This window comes from Nansenia antarctica (genome assembly GCF_963989245.1).
Source record: "Nansenia antarctica genome assembly, chromosome: 1".
Taxonomy (NCBI): domain Eukaryota; kingdom Metazoa; phylum Chordata; class Actinopteri; order Argentiniformes; family Microstomatidae; genus Nansenia; species Nansenia antarctica.
The window spans coordinates 56,607,084-56,627,083 of record NC_137674.1 but is presented as its reverse complement, the minus strand read 5'-3'; the positions used below and the strand labels follow the sequence as shown (position 1 = coordinate 56,627,083).

The following is a 20,000-nucleotide window of genomic DNA, read 5'->3' as shown; positions in this document are numbered from 1 at the left end:
TATCCTGTTACATGAAATCTTCAAACTAACATGCGATTTATACATACTGTATGGACAGCTGCTCTATTTTCAGTGACAAGAAATAAAACAACATTTTTAATTGAATTTACATTTTAGTGCTGGACTGCTCATCTGAAACATACAGGTCATCTAGAGAATTTGAAGCAGATCACATCTTACAAGAGTGTAATAAGGAAATTAAAAAGGGATTATTGTTCGGTAATTCTAAATATTTGACACTGACAGTACATACATTACCCTTGCTGTTCATGCCTTCATGATTACCAGAACACATACAGTATGTCTTATCAAACAGAGTAGGTTATTTGAAAGAAATCCTTATTCTTTGAATAAACATCTAATTACCAAACAAATAAAATGACTCTTACAAATTGTATTACTATTTTCATTGGGCTGACCCAGTCATAATCAAATGATAAAAGAGGCCTTTACAGTTTAATATTCATTCATTAGTATGTAATTGATTCAACCCTTGTAGAAAGAGGTTGAAGATATAGTTAGGTTAACTAAATATATTTTATGAAATTTGTGTTGATAAATTGTGGCCTGAAAATCCTATGTTTTGAATAGACAGTTGGTTTTGAAACTTAAGCTCTTAATAATCTAAATGTATAATTCATATATTCAAACTGAGCAAGAACAAATTACATTTTACTTTTACAATGCAAATTTTGAGTTTGAAGCATTTACATTTCAATGCTACACTGAGTGATGTTCGATTGAAAAGATTCCTCTTTCGCTACAGTCCATGTCCTCAGCTCCTCCGTCCAAATCAAATGTTTAAAAGATGTTTTTAAGAAGTTGGAGCGTCTCCGTGGTCAGACACAGATGTGCTCGGCTCTCTCCCTGTTCCACAGAAGCACAGTGGGTTAATGCGCTCTGAAGGCCCTGGGAGAGAGAGCTACTTCCACCAATCACCACCACCTATTACCACGTTAACCTCTGACCCCTTGGCGTGTCTCTGGGGTCGGACCATGGGAGGACGCGGAGAGGAGCAACGCCGCAGGAAATTGAAAGCATGTCGCCATACAGGGAAAGAGAGGGAGAGGGAGAGAGAGAGAGAGGGGGGGGGCAAACGTGTGCAGATGTTTAGGATGGATCTGAGAAGAGTCTCATAGAGAAGGTTATCAATGATAAACCAATACCGCAGTATCTGCACATTTGAGGATATATACAAATGATATCTAGGATCGCCACAGATCCTTTATGTGCTGTCCTGCAAACATGTCCTCAACCAGAGCAGTCCAAGATGTCCAGATGTACAATCAAACAGAACAGCAGGGTCTGGTTGATAAATCTATTAGATATCAAACATTGACCGTGACAGGATTATGACATCTTCATTATGGTTTAATGTGACTGGAGTGCCTAAAAATACAATTTAAATATAGAAAGTCAAACAATTGTTCACTTTATATAGGTCTACACAATACACAGTATTGTTTCAATTGCTGTTTTCATGGTAGATGAATCCCCTGTTGGGAACAAGAGCATTTACTTTATTGAGGTTTTTATCCCACACAAATGTTCAGATAAGTGGTTGAATCCTCAGTAAATCTTCATCTTAAATTCATTATTAGCTACAGTACATACATAGTGCCAGCGCAGTGAATATTCATGTAGCATATCCACAATAACCTCTTATGATTGGAACTGGTTGGTAGCACACAGCTTAACTACCATGTAGAGAGCCAATTCAGAGTTTTGCTGTGTTAGTTACAGACTGAATACACACTTCAGTATCCCAACCTGGGACACAATGGTTTTCCTATCATTCAGTACTAATCTCACAGATTGTGTTTCTCAGAGAGGATTTTAATTTGGAATCAATATGACTTGACATAAATCTTGCAGTCATTCTGAGTGTGGGCAAATATTCCTATTGAGAAGGCGGCTCATTAAAATTTGTCTTGGCATTTAGATCAAGCCAGTTCGATTTAATTGCATGGAATACATTTTTTATAACTTCTCATACTGGCAGATGAGGGGGTGAGGGAGGGGTGGAATAATCTTCAACATGTGTGGTACCCGCTGAACAGACGTGCTTCTCTGGGGAACACTTTAGTGCCTCTTTTCTATTCTAAACTTAATTACATATAGGCAATTAAGCCATGGGAGCAATTATCATTTCGAAAGTTGTGCGTGCAAGACAAAAAAAAAAAAGAAGAAAACTTACATAGACAAACCCAAATCAACACGATCAAAAGAAACCCGGGACGATGTGGGTAACATTTGAAGACTCGGGGCGGAAAACTGCCCCCCCCCCCCCCGCAAGAAAATCTCCAATAATTTGCAGGGAAACCCTATATGTATTTGAGAAAGGCAGCTTCTGTTGCATAAGCGCACCGCTCAGATCTAACCACAGGCCTGCGTCTTGGAGACGCGAGGAGACATCTTAAAGGCGAACCAGACGTCCCCCCCTCCGCCCCTGCCAGAGAGACGTGAAGCCCACTCATCAATAGGTAATTTGAAAAGGCCAGGGGGAAAATCTCAGCGCTTCAGTGGCAGCTACTGTGCAGGAGGACTCTTCCCTCAACTCCAGCCTCAAAGGGACTCTATTTAGCGCTGCTTAATTGTACCTCAGAGGCAAACATGTTATTTAATCCCAGTAGGGACCGTCCTGATGGAGTAAAAAGGTGCATGTGTGTTTGGGAATTACACATTGGTGAAGGCATCACCTATTAGAACGTATTAGTGCTGGTGGTTTACATGTTATCGAGGAGCAATCAGAGAGTGAAGCTTTTAACCTATCAGTGTTTAATCAAAAGTACATTAGTTGGTCCATACTGTATTTTAGTATTCTCCACGGTAGCAGTAATGAATGGAGTATGTTTCAGCCCTTTGCTTATTTATGTACTATCTATGTATTTATTAGTTAACCAGGTAAGACCCTTGAGGTCAGAAACCTCTTGCAAGGGTGACCTTGACAGTCAGGGTTTGAGTTTAGCTTCCACTGCTAGTCTGTGGTTGCACATCATGGTCTCAGAGCCAAATGATGCATTTTTAATTTTGGTTTTAATTAAAGAGTAAATCTGGTGGCATCAGATGTTCAAGGGTGTGTGTGTGTGAGTGTGTGTGTGCGTTGTCTCAACAGTGAGAGAAAAATATTGTGTAACTATTCTAATTGGTAATAAACTACATAAAACGTCTGAGTGGTGGTGATTAAAATCATACGTCATGACGTTTATACATTTTATAATATATTAATTGATTACTTGTCTAACAAGTTCTCGAATAGTACAAACAACAATGCTTTCCCAGCCATTGAGCAATACTCTTCATGTGAGGTATTCCACTTGTGTGAATATAAACATGCTTTGTTGTCTCATTCAGATCAGACAACCACCGACTCTTAACAATTGATGCATATCTTCTATCAGTGTCTCATCCTGCCAAACTAAGCATAGAAGATTTATTGAAACATTTGTTAAAAAAGGCCTTTCAACAACAGTGAGATTACATACACTTTTGTAACGTAGAGACTGCATAAACAAATGGAGTGTAACCACTCCCTAGGTGCTGGTGTGTATAATCCTGTGTATTATCCTTATCTACAGTAGCTGCTCTCCCCTCATGCCCCAGGGCAAATTACATAAAAATGACATTAAAGATATCTGCCAATCGCCTTTTTTTCACCTCCAAGTGTTTTCGTTTTCGAGTACTCGTAAGTGTAGTAGGCAGGGCTTTAAACCAAGACGATCTTTAGAGAAGAGTTTCTGTGTGTATACTATGGTGCCAGTTTTTTATACGGTTGCTTTCAAAGTTGATTAAGTAGATAAGAGACACACATCTGTGAGAGTTCATAGGAACGGCCTGTGATGAAAAAAAAACAAAAAAAACAATAGAGAACAAACCAGAAGACCAACATTGAAGGCATTGAATCTGTTAGCCCCAAAAACAACAAAAAAACATCCCCCGGGATAGATCAGCAGGCTCACACATGCTGCTCTGTAACGTCTTACAACCCTGGGATAGAATATGCTATAATTATTGAGTGCCTTAATGCGGGTGTACTGTATTACACTGGAAAGCTTTTAATGGAGCCCTGCACTATTTTCACACTTTACAAGATCTAACAGTCATTTATCCATTTACATTGCATCATGCTGAGCGAATTAAAGTTATCCAATATAAGTCTTCTGGGAGGAAGTCACTACCTAGCTACTACCTTGGAAACAATAGCCCCTCTGAGAGCCCCTTTAAAAACATTAAACCAGGGTTATATCCCAAGGTTACTGATCCCCACATACTTACATTTACTTTATTTTGACTCTATTTTCTCATTCCCTTTTCAATTCGCGACATTGTGATTGTTCTTTTTTCCTCTCTTTTCAAATTCTTTAACATGATTCTTTGTTTCAAGAGCTGTTGTTGCATTGAGACATTAGACTTGAACATTTCTGCAGTACAGAAAAGTCTCTCGAAAGAAGTCTCGAACAGCAACGGTAGTCGTTTTCTTTCTCTTCTCTGTGAGGGCAGAGGGCTGTAGCGATTCTGTAAGGCATGTTCCATATTTCTGCCGGGGGAAATATGGAGTGTTGAAGCTGCTGGCTGTTTGGGTTCTGCAGTAACGATGTGAGTGAGAGAGTGGCCGCGGCACCTACACAAGGCCCTACCTGTTCTGGCCCGCCACGGAGAAAGGGCAGGTTTTTCCCCCTTGTTAGTTTAACCTTACAGGAATGTAGGATCCCCTCTGAATCAGGCATAACTCGCCCCCCCCCCAAAAAAATAATAATTTAAAATTCGAAAATACACACAGTATATCGGATAACTCAAGAGTGGGAGAACATGCGAGTGTGGAGATGAGAGGAGAGAAGGAGCATCAGAAGCGTTGTGTGACTGTGATCAATAGCTTGGCAGTACATTAGTGGCCCTGTCAACTATTCACTACTTTACTACTTACTAGTTCACTGTTTACACTGATCACATTTGTGACAAGGACATTTTGAGAAAACGAAAACAAGGCTGGTAGTTAGCTGTTTCTAAGACCATTTGCTATAATTACAGGCTTTCCCTAGCCTATTTGGTCTAATGGATTGGAAGCTGTTGCATATGCAGGATGCTAAACATTGTAAAGAGAGGTACAGTCTACTAGAGCACCTACAGAACACAGGTACATGTACAGTAGCATATGTACAGTATGGTGTTAGATCTTTGATGTCAGGGAGGGGGTGAGGGGTGGAGGTGTCAGTGTCAGGAGAAGCTGTCTGTTTGATTAATGCTCTCACTCATGCTGGCAGCTGGAACTAATCCCCCCCTGCACTTCTTGCCTCAGCCAATACACATATAGTAAGTGTGTGTATGTGTGTGTGTGTGTGTGTGTGTGTGTGTGTGTGTGTGTGTGTGTGTGTGTGTGTGTGTGTGTGTGTACAGATGGAGAGGCGGAAGAAGAGAGGGTAGGGGGAATAAAAGATGGACGTACACTACAGTATGGGGTGTCACTAATACCACACAGGCCCATCTCCTAATTCTCTCTAATTACCTGCCCACACGCTTGCCCGCACAGCACAAAGGTGTTAAAGCAGCAGATCAAATACACACCTGAAAATCGGTGCCCAACCTCTCTCTAATGCCCACACGGGCCATTTATGGTAATCTGACGACACTGCCCTACCAGGGGGAGAGTGTGTGTGAGTGTGTGTGCGGGAACAGACCCGGATACAAAGAGAGGGATCGGTTTGCAAGTTGTGAGGCATGGCATACAGTAAGAGGCAACACAAGAGACCTTGCTCATTCAAACCACCTCCCATCTGGCATTGCGGGGGTGGCCATTTACTATTATACCCTCCTCTCCTCCCTCCTTCCTTCCTTTCCTCCTCCTTTCTTCACTCCTTCCTTCCCTCCTCCCACGCTTTCAGGAAAAGAACGATGACAAATGTGATAGGGCGGCGTCTCTTTGGTCACCGCAATACTCAGGCCCAGAGTCACCACCCCCGCCACCTGTGACACGCACACGCATACACACAGACACACACACACACACACACACACACACACACACACACACAGTGAAATCGTATATGACCCAGAGATACAAAAGGGACCGAAGGAGTGTGTGTGTAGGTGTGTGTGTAGGTGTGTAAGATACAGGGGTGGGTCTTTGAAGTGTACAGTAGTGTGTATAGCTGATACTGACATGTCTCTGGGGAGGAGGAAGCAAGGGATGGAGGTTCTCATTTGTTAAGTGGCCTCCTGAGAGAGAAAGAGAGAAAGAGAGAGGGGGAGAAAGAGAGCGACAGAGGGAGAGAGTAGGGGGTGCCTCAGCTCTAAGGTACAATAGGGCCCAACACTCCCCCAGCGCTCACACATCTGTCTACAACAGAACATAGGATCAAACGCACTGATATATTAATCCAGTCATCACTGATCTAGCAGCTTTGATACACCCTGTATGTGTTGCCCTCAACTAATCTACCGATGGCCAAATCTTCGAGTTTCTCTCTTCTTGCCATTATTACAGTTTTCAACCGTAAACAATTTCACAATTAGGACAGTAAAGTGCTCTGACTACAAGAAAAACACAGGAGAAACAAAGGTGTTTGAAAAAAGGAGGTTCCAGTGTTCTGTGTGCAGTTTCTTCAGAATGAAGATGGGCTTGTTGCGTGTTGTCAGCATTTTCCTCCATTGACAGAAGCTAAAAGTATGTCTTTTGGGACACTTGATTATGCTGCATTATTTGAGGCACTCCGGTTCACAATCTTCCATTCACTTAGAGGGCACTCTCACCGTCTAATCTTCTCTTTTAGTGCTGTTTCCCTAATCAAAGCTCTCTCAGCTCCAGAGTCAAAAAATGAATCCTGTCAGTCACTCTGAGTGAGAGCGTAGAGGAAGTGGAACTCAGTTTGTTGTTGTTCAGTCACTGTTTTGTTTTCTGTTGTCTCTGTAACACCCCTGAGGAAATAGGACTCTCTCTCTCTTTCCCTCTCTCTCTCTCTCTCTCTCTCTCTCTCTCTCTCTCTCTCTCTCTCTCTCTCTCTCTGTCTGTGCTATGAGTCTAATAACAGGCATCATAGTAACAGCTCCTGGTGCCGACTGAATATCCCAAAGGAGCAGGACTATTTCATTCCAGTTATATTCTCAACACTCCTCTCCTGTCTTCTCTCTCTCTCTCTCGTCAGGGATTTTTAAGAGGCCACAGCCATCCTCTGTTTGTGTGACAAAACAGCTCACAGAGAGTGAAGAAAATCCAGAGTTACAGCTAAATGACAGGCTTCGTGCCCCGGCCTTTTGAGTCGTATTGTTTTCTTCTTTTTTTCTCTTTCCCTCTCTTGATTGGGAGAGAAAAACACAATTGGGACCAAAAGAATGAAAGAAAATACAGTGCAGTCCTGTCTCGGGAGAATTACTTTCTGCGCAAACAAAAATAGCAGTCGTTTTTCGCTGACAAGTGCTTTTTACGTGAGCTTTTGTGAAGTTGCTCTTTTGTTTTCTTATTTATAACCATGGTCCAATTCCAGCAAACAAAAGGGAATAACATTATTATAGCATTGAATTACCCTACTGTAGCTTAAAGATGTATGAGGAAAATAATATGAAATGATGTTACAATTCCTCATGGATATACTTGGGGGGGGAAGACATTGAAAGACTAGGTACATTCACTCCATTCAACTCCTATAGCCAAATGATCTTGATAACAAAACCTAGAAGATATCTTTTACAGTAAACACATAGCTGTTTTCCGAAAATGGTTTCTATGACACGCTGACCCTGTGATGAATACAAATGACTCGTCTCTTGCCCTGTTCAAATGTCACCCCCTTCTCACATCTAGAGCCAGAGGAGCATGACTTGTTATGCTGTCTTTGTTAGAAAGGCATGACTGTTTTCATTCAACGTTCTACAAAACAGAACAAACCCTGACTCTTATCCATTAGAAAAAGCATTGTGAGTACAGTTGAGGTGATAGTCTTGGCCTACTGTATGAATCTGCCCCAACGTGCGCCACACACACACACACACACACACACACACACACCTCCCTCCCTACCCCGACCCTGCGAACACAGCAGAAACAGTAGAGTTGAGTTCTCTGGTAAATAAACACTCAGAGGCTGCTGGGAGTCTCTAGTGGGCCTCCAAATTACAGTCTGGTTAACCATAGTCTCTGAGCCAGGCCTTTACTGCTACACACATACACACACACACACACACACACACACACACTCACACACAAACGCACGCACGCACACACACACACACACACACACACACACACACACACACACACACACGCACACACAGCCCTTTACTGCTGCTAGTTTCCAGTGGGACCCGTCTCCACTCCAGCCTAACCAAGGCCAGGCTGGGGGGCTGAGGGCTTTTATAGAGACCAGGAGAACAGTAGCTCACACACAGAGAACACACACACACACACACACACACACACACACATGCACACCCGCATACACACTCAGAACGCACACCGACTGGGCCTGTTATCAATATTAACCCCTCATGAAACCCTCAGTGTATGCAATTACTGATAACGAGATTGGCTCTGTATGTAAACGTATGGTAAGTGTGCCACCATTTCCCTCGGCCAGTTTTATGGCAGCAGCATGTGTTGTATGCTGGAAGAGCACGGTGGTCGAGTGGTGTGAATGACGTCTGCAGACTTGTAGTGCACTGAGCTCACCTTCAAATAGGATCTGGGATTTTACTGTTATTTCGTGACTTAGACTGAATGTAATGTCAATAGGACGTGAATAATGCTATTGTTTGTGATTTTTTTTCAATGTCCTGCTCAGGTTGACTACAGGCACCATCTCACAGCCTAACAGCAGGGAACACATGCACTGATCAACATGTTGTTTTGAAATCATGGCCACAAATGAGGCGGTCTGCTTCCTGGATCCCAGTACAAAGTGTCCCACAAAACGTCAATACACAGTGCTCAACAGAGCTTACATACAGTACACACAGAGTCGAATCCTAACTCGGGATCAGTACGTGTACATCAAATCATTGCACAAATTTCCCATTGACTTAAATGCAAGGTTACTGAAAATGTCACACAGAGAGTCACACGCACAAATCTTGTTAGTTAGGATTCCATCCTCCGTGGTCACTTATGGCCACACAGTACTCTCCGAGGTCAAATATCCCTGAGGGGTGTTTTTAGCAGAGATAGTAAACTGTCTGTGAGTAACTACTGGGGACATTTCTCTGTCTCGTGGGGATGCCAGCATCTATCACAATGATATACAGTACGACTCTGTGAAACGAAGTTTAAATGTTTAACGTTATCAGTTCTGGAGAGATGATTTAAATCTTCTGCTTCCACTGTGAGACAGTACTCCAAGTGGACAATTTAATTGTCAGTTCGAGACCACATCCCAACAGTCCCAATGCCAGAGAGGCATTTTATGTGCGAGACATTTAGATACTCTACTATGTCATAATGCACACCGCAGAATGGATCTTTTTTTTTTTTGAAGGACAACATTTCACAATAAAAATTGATGTTCCCCACAGGACTCAAGAGTCATTCAAACTCAACTGCTCAAGACTTCAGTTCATCTTTAATACCATAAAGTATGCGTCATCTGAACCTCAGCTTGGGGCAAAACACATATTGTACACCATAAAACCTATCCTGGAATAACTGTAGCGGTTTCTCTGGTGCGGTAAAGCCCAAGACCAGAGGTCACACAATCAAACAATACACAAGCATACGATTTTCCCCTACGGATGGAATAAGTTGTTTTTCCAGCATTTCCCATTAACAAAAAGATGACTTGTGCTGGTTTGTCATCCTCGGAGCGATGAAAGTAAGCGTCCACCCTAGCCTCCCCCCCAGCCCCCCTCCTCCCCCCCTCTCTCTTGTGAGTCATGATCAGTAGCTTAATAGCGTCGCTGTAATTACAGACTACAGCTTTGGGCAGACGTCCATCTCTTTACTCTAACTGAGCTGGATCCTGGATCTGCCCCACTGCTGCTGTTGCTGCTGCTGTCAAGCTTTGCTCATTAACTCATTCAGCAAGCTTGACTATGAGTTTGGGTGGGCCTCAGAGGCGAATGGGGGCATCAGATGTAACTTGTAAAGCCCCCTTTCCCAAGACCACTCAAAGTCACGGGGCTCTTTGCCTTTTCTTGACGTTTAAATGGCTGTGGAATTCAATCTAGTGGATGGCTGAGGGTTGTAGAGTTCAGAGGCAGCCGGTTGGAGGGAGGCCACGGTGAATGAGAAGAAGCTGGATGTGTATCAGGAGGAGAGGGGAGAGCCATCCAAACCCCAAACAGAGTGCTGTAGCTCCTCGCCCTGCTCCTGCCCCTGTGCTGTGACCGTTTCTGTGCCCTGTTACATTCAGAGCCATTTACTCATTTACTCTCTGAGTCTCTGTGCTATCTGATTGGCTGATGTTGATCCTGATTACCCCTCTGAAACACTGGTGGAGCCACAAAGCAAAGCCAGGCAAGCTACATCTTTGGCTTGTTACAGGGGCTCTGTTACTGTCAGTAATGGCAGTCACTGTTAAAACAAAGTATCCCTATATTGAGAAAGAAGCCAAGCTAAACAGATACATTCAATACATTTTGACCCTCCAGGTTCAAACATTAGAGGTCAGTGCATTGCCAGGCATATTAATGCTGTTCTATGGCTACAGTATGTTTATGTCTGTGTGCAATTGAGCATCCACTCCACACTATGTCTCTGTTTGCCTCACTCCTACAGTATATATACTTCCTTACATTGGTTTTGACTTAGTGCACCTGGACATTCCTCTTCTCCTCTTACACACATACATCCTCACCTCTTTTCCTTCCTTACGCCCCCTGTTCCCTCCTCCCCCTCTCTTCCCGCACCAGTCGGGGAGTCTGGGTGAAACAGGAGCGTTGGAAAACGGTGAGTGATAGTCGATAGCCCCCCTGCGAGTGCTAGTCTGGAGCGCTGCCTGTTCCGTTCCCTCCCTAGTCACTCTATCCATCTCTGCTGTGCCTCTTACCTCACATAAATCATCCTCAATCTACTACAGGACAAGGACAACCTACCAAAATCACCCCCCCCCCCCCCCCCTCATAAATCTGGTATTAGTTTTACCTCGCATAATGAATACGGCTAAACGGTCCTGGATACATGAGAACAGCATGTCTTGCAGATGTACTATAAATATTTTGAAACTAGCCGGCTAGTTTGCAGAGAGGAAGTAGACCAGTGCAATACACAGAGGAAGGAGAAAGTGTAAAGTGGAATGTTGGCCCAGCCCAAGTGTCTGTATTGTCTTTAGCACCTACAGAGGTTCTCTGTCCAAAATAAACGCTCTTTACAGGGTTCCGATTCCCAGCTGTGGTCCTGTACCACTCCTGGATATGCCGCTTTTCCTTCCAACCAATCCTTCAAACCGGTCTCGTAGGACACAGCTCATTGTTTGATTAATAGCTGGATCAGATGTGATTGAGTGATAGATGGTTTGCAAGGAAAAGCAGCAGGCCTGAGGGGGGGTACTCAGGGACCCTGTCTGGGACAGGCTACCTTAGGGAGGATCTGATTGGTAGAAAGCTTAAATGAAGTGGAAAAACTCATAATAATGTAGTCATCATCATGACACAAAGGCTATATAGATTTCGAGGCCAGAACATGGATCTCTGATGTCTGATTATTCATTCCATTATGGATATGTACTCACACAAACTGCACACACACACACACACACACACACACACACACACACACACACACACACACACACACACAGGCGGAAAAAGTGGAAACTCTGAAAGCCCTCTTTTCAAAGTCTTCCTGGATCTTGCCCCGGGCACTGTCACCCTATCCCATCAAAGTGCCACCACACACACAGACACTCAAAAGACTCAAAAACACACATGCACACTCTCTCTCTCTCTCTCTCTCTCTCTCTCTCTCTCTCTCTCTCTCTCTCTCTCTCTCTCTCTCTATCTCTCTCTCTCTCTATCTCTCTCACACACACACACACACACACAGCGCTGTGACAGCAGGTGGTGTGTGTGACAGGCCAACATCTGAAGGATCCCTGGCAGACGGCAGAGTCTAAACGCTTTCGCCTCCGAGTCTGAGTCGCTCGGGTTGCGTCGTTAGGACTCTTTAATGGCAGCCTTCGTCACATATTACTGCTCTATTTTCTCCTCTCCCTCTCCCAAGCCACAGAAGTTCCTTTTTGTTCCTATTTTTAAGTACAAGTGATCTCAATTAGGGACCTCCATGAAGGCAGTAGGCGGCAGACAGTCAGAGCAATAAGAGCAGGGAGGAAATTGTCTTTATACTCCCCCTCACCCCCGCCAGAGCTAGCCACCTCCTCCATCTCCATCGCACCCTCTGCTTTCCATGCTACGCTCCATGCCATGTTGAGAACGGAGAAGCCTGGAAAGAAATATCCCACAGACAGAACATACATTAGAACGGGGTTCTCTCCCTCTCCCCCCCCCCCCCCCTCTCTCTCTCTTTCTCACTCCCTTTCTCTCTCATATACCCGGGGAAATGGTCAGAGGGCTCTAGCTGCTGTCACCTTGTCTGTCTCTTTGCGCTCTCTTTCAAGTCTGTTACCACATCTCTGCCATGCATCAGTCACATGGTTGTCATTTAGTTGGCCGACTTTTTCACCAGCCTGACTCCAAATGCTCACACAAACACACACAGACTCTCTCTCTCACACACACACACACACACACACATACGCACACACGCACACACACACGCACACACACACACACACACACATACACACACACACACACACATACGCACACACACACACACGCACACACACACACACACACACATGCACACACACACACACGCACACGGCAAGGCCTCGCCTCAGTAGTTCACGGTGATGTCACAGGCTCGTTGACAAACAGTAATTATGAGCTTAGCTCAGATCTGGGATCTGTGGGCAGGAGTGAGTCGCTGAGGTCCTCCTGATGAGGTAAGGAGTAGGATTTCTGTGCATCATCGTTTTCTCTCTCTGCACTGCATTGGCAGGCCTGCCAAGGGATGGAAACATCCCGTTAGAGCGCAGAGCCCTGGGCCCCATCAGAGCCCTTTTCTAGAAAGCTATAATTAACTGTCTTGAAAAATGCACCACTGTGAAATGGAGCCATAATCCCCCGGTCTTAAGTGGCTGTACTTTTCCTCTCGACCGATGAGAGTACGCAACAGAAGAGATGAGAGGAGAAGGAAAGGAGAGGAAGAGAGGAGGGAGAAAGAGAGAACTCGTCTTTGCCGTGTTTTACGTAATCTCTCGTTGTGCGCTGCGACTTAAGAGCCAGTCATTAAGATGTTTGGAGGGTGTGTGTGTGTGTGTGTGTGTGTGTGTGCGCGCGTGTGCGTGCGTGTGTTCAGGTCCAATAAGGGCCACTTGGCTATGGGCGCTTCCACTGTGTCTATTTACATTTATCATCAACAATGTCGTATCATCTTTCCTGATGAAGTGTGGTTAATAGGGAGAAGTGGGGGCTGTGTGTGTGTTTGTGTGTGTGTGTGTGTGTGTGTGTGTGTGTGCGTGCATGCGTGTGTGCATGTGTGTGTGAGTGTGTGTGTCTCTGACTGACGGTTGGCTGGCTGGGCCAGGACAGTGTGACTGCAGGCAGGCAGCCTGTGGTCTCTGTGTGTGTCAGTGTGTCAGAGCAGGCCTAGATGTCGGATGTGACAGATAAGCCGCGTAGGATCATATTGTCATCTCCGTCACATCGCCCGGTGATGAGGAACTCCGAACACAAATATATGGTACGGCCCAGTTTGTTATGACATCACTGGAACACAGGGAGATTTGACAGAGAGAAATCTGACAGGATTGAATTGAACTCAATCTTGTTTTATCGATCGTGAAGGTGGAAATTGTGCCACAACTCACATTAAAATCAGCAGCAGAAACAACAGAGAGTTCTTGTGTGATTCATGCATGGCCATGACCTGTCTTCCATTGTTCTGTTTCATTGTGTGAAATATAGAATTGAGATCATACAGAGAGAGGACTGCATGGGAAAGATGTAGAATAGTCAGAAAGCAGCTTAAACTTCCATTCCACATGCAGAATGACCGTGCTATAACTGTGCTATAACTGTGCTATAACTGTGCTATGACTGTGCTATAACTGTGCTATGACTGACTGTGCTATAACGGTGTTATAACTGTGCTATAACTGTACTATAACAGTGTTATAATAACTGCAGGCTAGTTCAGTAGATGGGGTTGTAACAAAGTAAAAGAACTGTTCCATCCGTAGGTTTATAATGCAGCAACAACAAAGTTGATTACAATGTTATAACAAGTTAACAAGAGATAAGAAGAGAACAGCCGCACTGTAATCTATGTGCTTACAAATCTGAGTGGACAGAGTGATCTGAATATTAGGTGTATCACCCTGAGCATATAGTGTATGATATTTATGCTGATATTTACGCTGAGCGCGATTACTTGTGTCTCGTGTTGCGAGGAATGCTGAAGAAGATCTTTACACCAGAAAGCGGGAAAACCAGGAAAACGTCTTCTGATTGAATAGCGATCTATGACACATTGACACCCTCTCCACTGTCTCCCTCACAACTTCAACACATCAAACAACCAACCCCAGACTCACACAGGCGTAGCCCTCCTACCTCTGACTGACACAGACAGGCGTGTGCATGCGGCCCTATCCTACAGGGGCCTGGTACCCAGATGCTGGCTAGAGCAGGGAGGCAAAGCGGAGTCAGATGTGACAAATACTCTTTGATGACTTTAGCTTGTCAGGGTTTAACTCACGGCTATACTCAGAGCTGGGACACTGCTACCTCATCTGGAATTATACCAAAGCAGGATGGATGATGCCAATATCATATCATGAATATGTGAACTTGATTATATCAGTTGAATCATTGAATATTTGGACCAAACATATGTACCATTTAGTTTTATCCATGTTCTGTACAAATAAACAACAGTTCCAGAATGATTATTCCAGTATAAAGGTTAGGATGTTGCTCACATTACTGGGAATGAATTCAGTGGTGAAAAAAATTACATTATCAGAGCTGAAACTCAAGTCCTTTTTCTGTTAGAATAATATCATGTTTACCGCTATTGCAGATTTAATTACAACTATTCACATTTATCCATGCATAAATTGTGAGCTGATCTTTGAGAATGTTGGACAATCTGAACCATATTGTTGGCGTTTGGGGCACAGAGAGGGGAAGTGTAACTCAATCATTATTTTTTTCCTCTGAATGACGAGGTGCCAGATGCGTGTCAGTGCTTTCTCAGACTTTATATATCCCTCCCACATCCTCACACACACACACACACACACACACACACACACACACACACACACCCACACACACACACACACACACACACACACACACACACACACACACACACACACACACACACAGTAGCCTAACTTCATACTACCATTAGTGTAGACTGTCTGAAAGTGCATTAGGTGCTGCATTGGTAAAAATAAAAAAAAATAAAAAAAAGTAAATTTGTGTGAGATGAAATAGTACATCCAGCCTGAAATAATTAGTCCTTAATCAATATGTCCTCATTTGCAGAAATGGTCCCAAAAGAGAAGGACATTAATAACCTGACAGCTGTGCTCTCTGTACCCTGTTTGATTTAGAAATAGACGCAGAATATCAAAGGCCTCCGTTGTAAAGTCACTGCAATAAAGCTTGTTTGGGAGCCCAGGGAGCACAGTGACGGGGCACATGTTGTTGTGTGACACTAGTCCTATGTGATGTGGTGGCGTGTCATTTGTGTGCCCTGACTGACACTGTGACTAATGGAGACACGCAGGGCAGGGGTGTGATGAGCACTGTGAGCTCAGAGAGGGGAGAGGATGCCCTCTACAGTGAGCATGGCTCACTCAGACCTCTGGGGCAAAACTTACAGTTAAGTTACACAAGTATGTGCAGTGATGATTTTTTTTTGGGTCAATTTTTCCCTTATAGGCAAGAAAGTAAAAACTTGATTTCCATTACTCTCCTAAACCAATACGCGATGTATCCATGTCAAAGTGTGCGGCAATATGAAGATGTTGCGCGTTCTGTCATACACTTCTTGATTGTGTTGCATCACACGGTCAACTTCTTAAAAAGAAAATGAAAACAATGTGTATATTCTCATAATAAAAATACAAATAGGTCAACAACTCACAGTAGATATCTGCAATCAGCCCTCATCCCAATGTTTAATTGTTGCGTAATTGTTATGCCGCCTCTTATCTTTACTTAAAAATGTGTTTTTATTCAAATGCAATTACTTCAGGTTAATCATATCATCATTACTACATTACATCACTAAAATATTTCAAAATGGGTACCGGTACATATTCAAGTGATTTTGATAACGTCCACAATCACTCAGATGTAGGCTATGCCGTCTGTCTGGCGGTGCATCTTTCACACAGGTTATAATACCTGCACAGTACAACAGCTCTACCATGCGACCGAATGAAATTAAACTCTCACGGCAGCTTCCCGTCACTACCTGAGTCACAATTTACCGGTGACTCATTCACTCGAGGCAGTCTATTCATAACGTTTGCTTTGCGCCAAGACAGCATTCATTCTGTCCTCAGTCAAGCATAGTTGGGGGAAAACTATAGACTATTAATGACATATTGATAGTAATCTAACAGAGATAAGTGCCGGTGTTGAACACGTGTTTCCAAGGCGCGCTCAAATGTTGGTAAAGAGTGAGTGACAGGACGACAGGCGAGCAAACCGAGCCTATTCTGGATGGACTGTAAGCAACACGACCCAACTAAACACACAAAATGAGCATTTTAAAAGTTGAGAACTCATGGACTGTCCCGAGGACTGATGATATGTCGGTATGTATGCATTTGCAGAATTACATGTTGATCTTCACATTAGTTTACGCATTACGCATTACGCATATAGGCTTATGACTTAGAAAACAAATCATCATGAAACTTTAGGACCTACCTTGACAGTTTAACTGTCTAAAAAACACATTGTCCTAGTAGGCTATGTAGACTACGAATCGACAGAGCGACAGACCCGCTATCACTGTACACTATTGGCTGTATAGCGCTATTGATAGATTATCATGGGCGCAATATATCTGACTTCAGACACCACGTGTTCAGAGTCGCATCAGCACAATAATTGCTGGGCGCTGTATATAAACCACAAAACCTCGAGCACGGGAAACCCCGGCCTCCAAACATTAACCACATTTACGGCTACAAAACGGCGGCGTTTTTCCGCCTCCTTCATCTCGCCGACTGTGACTTTTTTTCCATTTCAACAACTTTTTTTTTCTTCTTTTTTTTAACCCTATATGCATGTTTCTATTTTATAACAGCCTATACAGTTTAGGAAATACGTGGAAAATGTACCCTATAGATTACTGGCAATAGGCTCGACAACATTTAAAACATCGTTCAAAGCAGTGTTCGTACCTTTTTTCCCCTGTCTTTGAATTTTTGTGTGTGTGCATGTAATAGCCTGCAGGCTCTGAGAGCTTTTCAACTTGGCACAAAGACTTCAATGACGCACCTGGAGTTTTTCACTAAAGCAGAAAGAGACAAAAACTTCTTGTGTAGCAAACATCTGGGTGGATTGTTCCAGTTTTGTTTCTTTTAGTATTAAGACGCTTGGATCTTTTAAATTAAAGGCTATATCCACAGATGAAGACATCTGCCTGTTTTTTTGTCGTGGACACTTAAAATGAAATGTTGAATGTCGATTTCCTATTAAAAATAGACCGTGTCATCAAAAACCATCCTCTTGCGCTCAAACGTGGTGTTCTAGTTGGACAGTATTTTATTTCGCACGAAGGCGCCCACTGAAGTCTATAGTGGATAGAGGCTTTTGCAACAGTGCTCTGAGGCTGAGCGAGTCCCATTTTCCGTTGGCAGGAGTGCTGAAGTTTCGCACCAGCGGAGCACTCCGAGTTTCGGCTTGAAAGGAGTGGAGGCGATCTGGCGTGTTTGTTTTTCCCCTGGCCGTGGTGCCTTTTCGTTAATCGAGACTGTTGTGATGCGAATTCCCGTAGATCCCAGCGCCAGTCGGAGGTTCAGCCCGCCGTCCAGTAGCCTGCAGCCGGTCCCGGGGAAGATGAACGATGTGAACACGCCGACGGGTCAGCCTGACGCGACCGTGCCAAGACTGCGTCCGCACGAAAACCGCAGCATGGCCGAAATCATCGCTGACCACCCGGCGGAGCTGGTCCGGACTGACAGTCCCAATTTCCTCTGTTCCGTCCTGCCCTCTCACTGGCGCTGCAACAAAACTCTACCCGTCGCCTTCAAGGTAAGACCAGCTCACTTACACTGACCCTGAATGCATTTCAGTGAGTTAAAAAGAGCTCAGGCTTTTCTGCTTTAATTACGGCGGTTTTATAGAAATGTGTTTTCGAAAGAGAAATGTTGCACTGCTCTCAAATGTACATAACAAAATATGAGCCTGAATATCTGTAGCCTATTACTCCTATCGTTGATTGCATGTTTACAGATGATAGGTCTACTGCAAATTGATTTAATAAAAATGTGACTCGTGGAAGTAGAGACGAAGCACCAAAGTGTGCCATTGGATTTAATGATCAAAGGATTATTCTCTAAACCAAGGAATTGAGAACATATTAATGCGATGTGTCTCATCAAAAAGTTGGAAACGAAACTGCACATGACATGATTGTTGTCTCTTCCTCTGTAAATATATTGATGCCTAAATTGAAGCCATGCTTTTGTGCCCAGTGGATTCACTAAGTAGTCCTTCGTTTATTGTGATGTAGCAGACTTACTTGCAGATAATCGCAGAAAACCTGTGAAATTCAAAGGAATACTTGTAGGCAAGTATATACTTATACAATTTTTAAACGAGGTTGCTGCCTCCAAGCACTCGAAACGCATGCAAAACAAGTCTCTATAGAAATGACATTCAATACCCATACTATTGGAAAACATTTCTAAATAAAGCTAAACATTATTGTCTTTTGATGAAGAAAAAAATATTTTTCAGCTTTGATATTTACTTTCACAATTATAGGCCATTGTGTTCGTTGTTCATTTAATTAGCCACAACATAGGCTACAGTATATCATCTCCATCTGTTTTAATTATCCAATATTTCTTTCGCAAATAACACGTCCATCAGACTCAGTTTGACATGTATATCGGGCTTCATTAGATAATGCTCATTAACAGTTATATTACTTGCGACTCATAAACTTAAGGTGCGAAGATTTTGATTTTCATGTGCATTTTATTACTTTCGTTAAATGCACGTTTGTCGTTTAATAGTCCTATCATAGCTTCATCTATTGCTGGCTCATATTGAATGCTGTTCATTAGGAGGCCTATTCATTACCTTCTTGGCTGATGATTAATCTGTTGCATCAGATGAAATACCATTTCAAAGATCAAAGGCACAGTCACTTTAGAAGGCCTTTAGCTGTTGCTGGCTCCCCATTTAAATGTCAACACAATATAACCTACACTTATTAAAGCATTATCAGCTGTTATTAAACCACTCTGTAATTATTACACCTCTATAATAATAATAATAATTCTTATTCATCTGGATCCAGTAATGTGAATGAGGTGAAAGAGGTAAAAGATAGCTTTCTGCCAGCCCTGTACCTCAGAAACACTATAATTAAAAACGATTGAATAGAATAAATGCACAGCTCCATGAAGGATATAAACCTAATGGTCTCAGGTCAGTCAGTTTTGAGGGGTAAGACTATGTGGTTTTGACTACGCATTTATCAACAGAATTTTGAAAAATAAATAAAATATAAATAAACCTTTTTTACAGATTAGTGATGTGGGTCTTGTCTGAAGGCCCCCGTCTCCCCACTACCAACCATTTGTCTAGTAACTGATACCATGCAATTCTATAACACATAATCTTCACTTTTTAATATACTGGAATTCTTAGTTTTACATATACTTTTTAGAACAAATAAAACTCTAGAATTAGACATTTGAATTCTAGAGTCTTTTTAATGCTGACCAGACCCAGCTTAGAGTATTGACGTG

At 43.1% G+C, this 20,000-nt stretch overlaps 1 protein-coding gene across 2 annotated transcripts in view; it reads left to right on the top strand.

Annotated features, from left to right (window-relative positions):
- The window catches only part of runx2b (RUNX family transcription factor 2b), a gene marked incomplete at both ends in the record, with an annotated part of 39,420 nt that overhangs the window by 703 nt on the left and 18,717 nt on the right, over window positions 1-20,000 (top strand). For both annotated transcript variants that reach the window (XM_080534670.1, XM_080534669.1), the window contains one exon: window positions 18,014-18,270. In XM_080534670.1, the coding sequence (XP_080390796.1) occupies window positions 18,014-18,270 (257 nt within the window). The remainder of the gene's footprint in view (window positions 1-18,013; window positions 18,271-20,000) is intronic.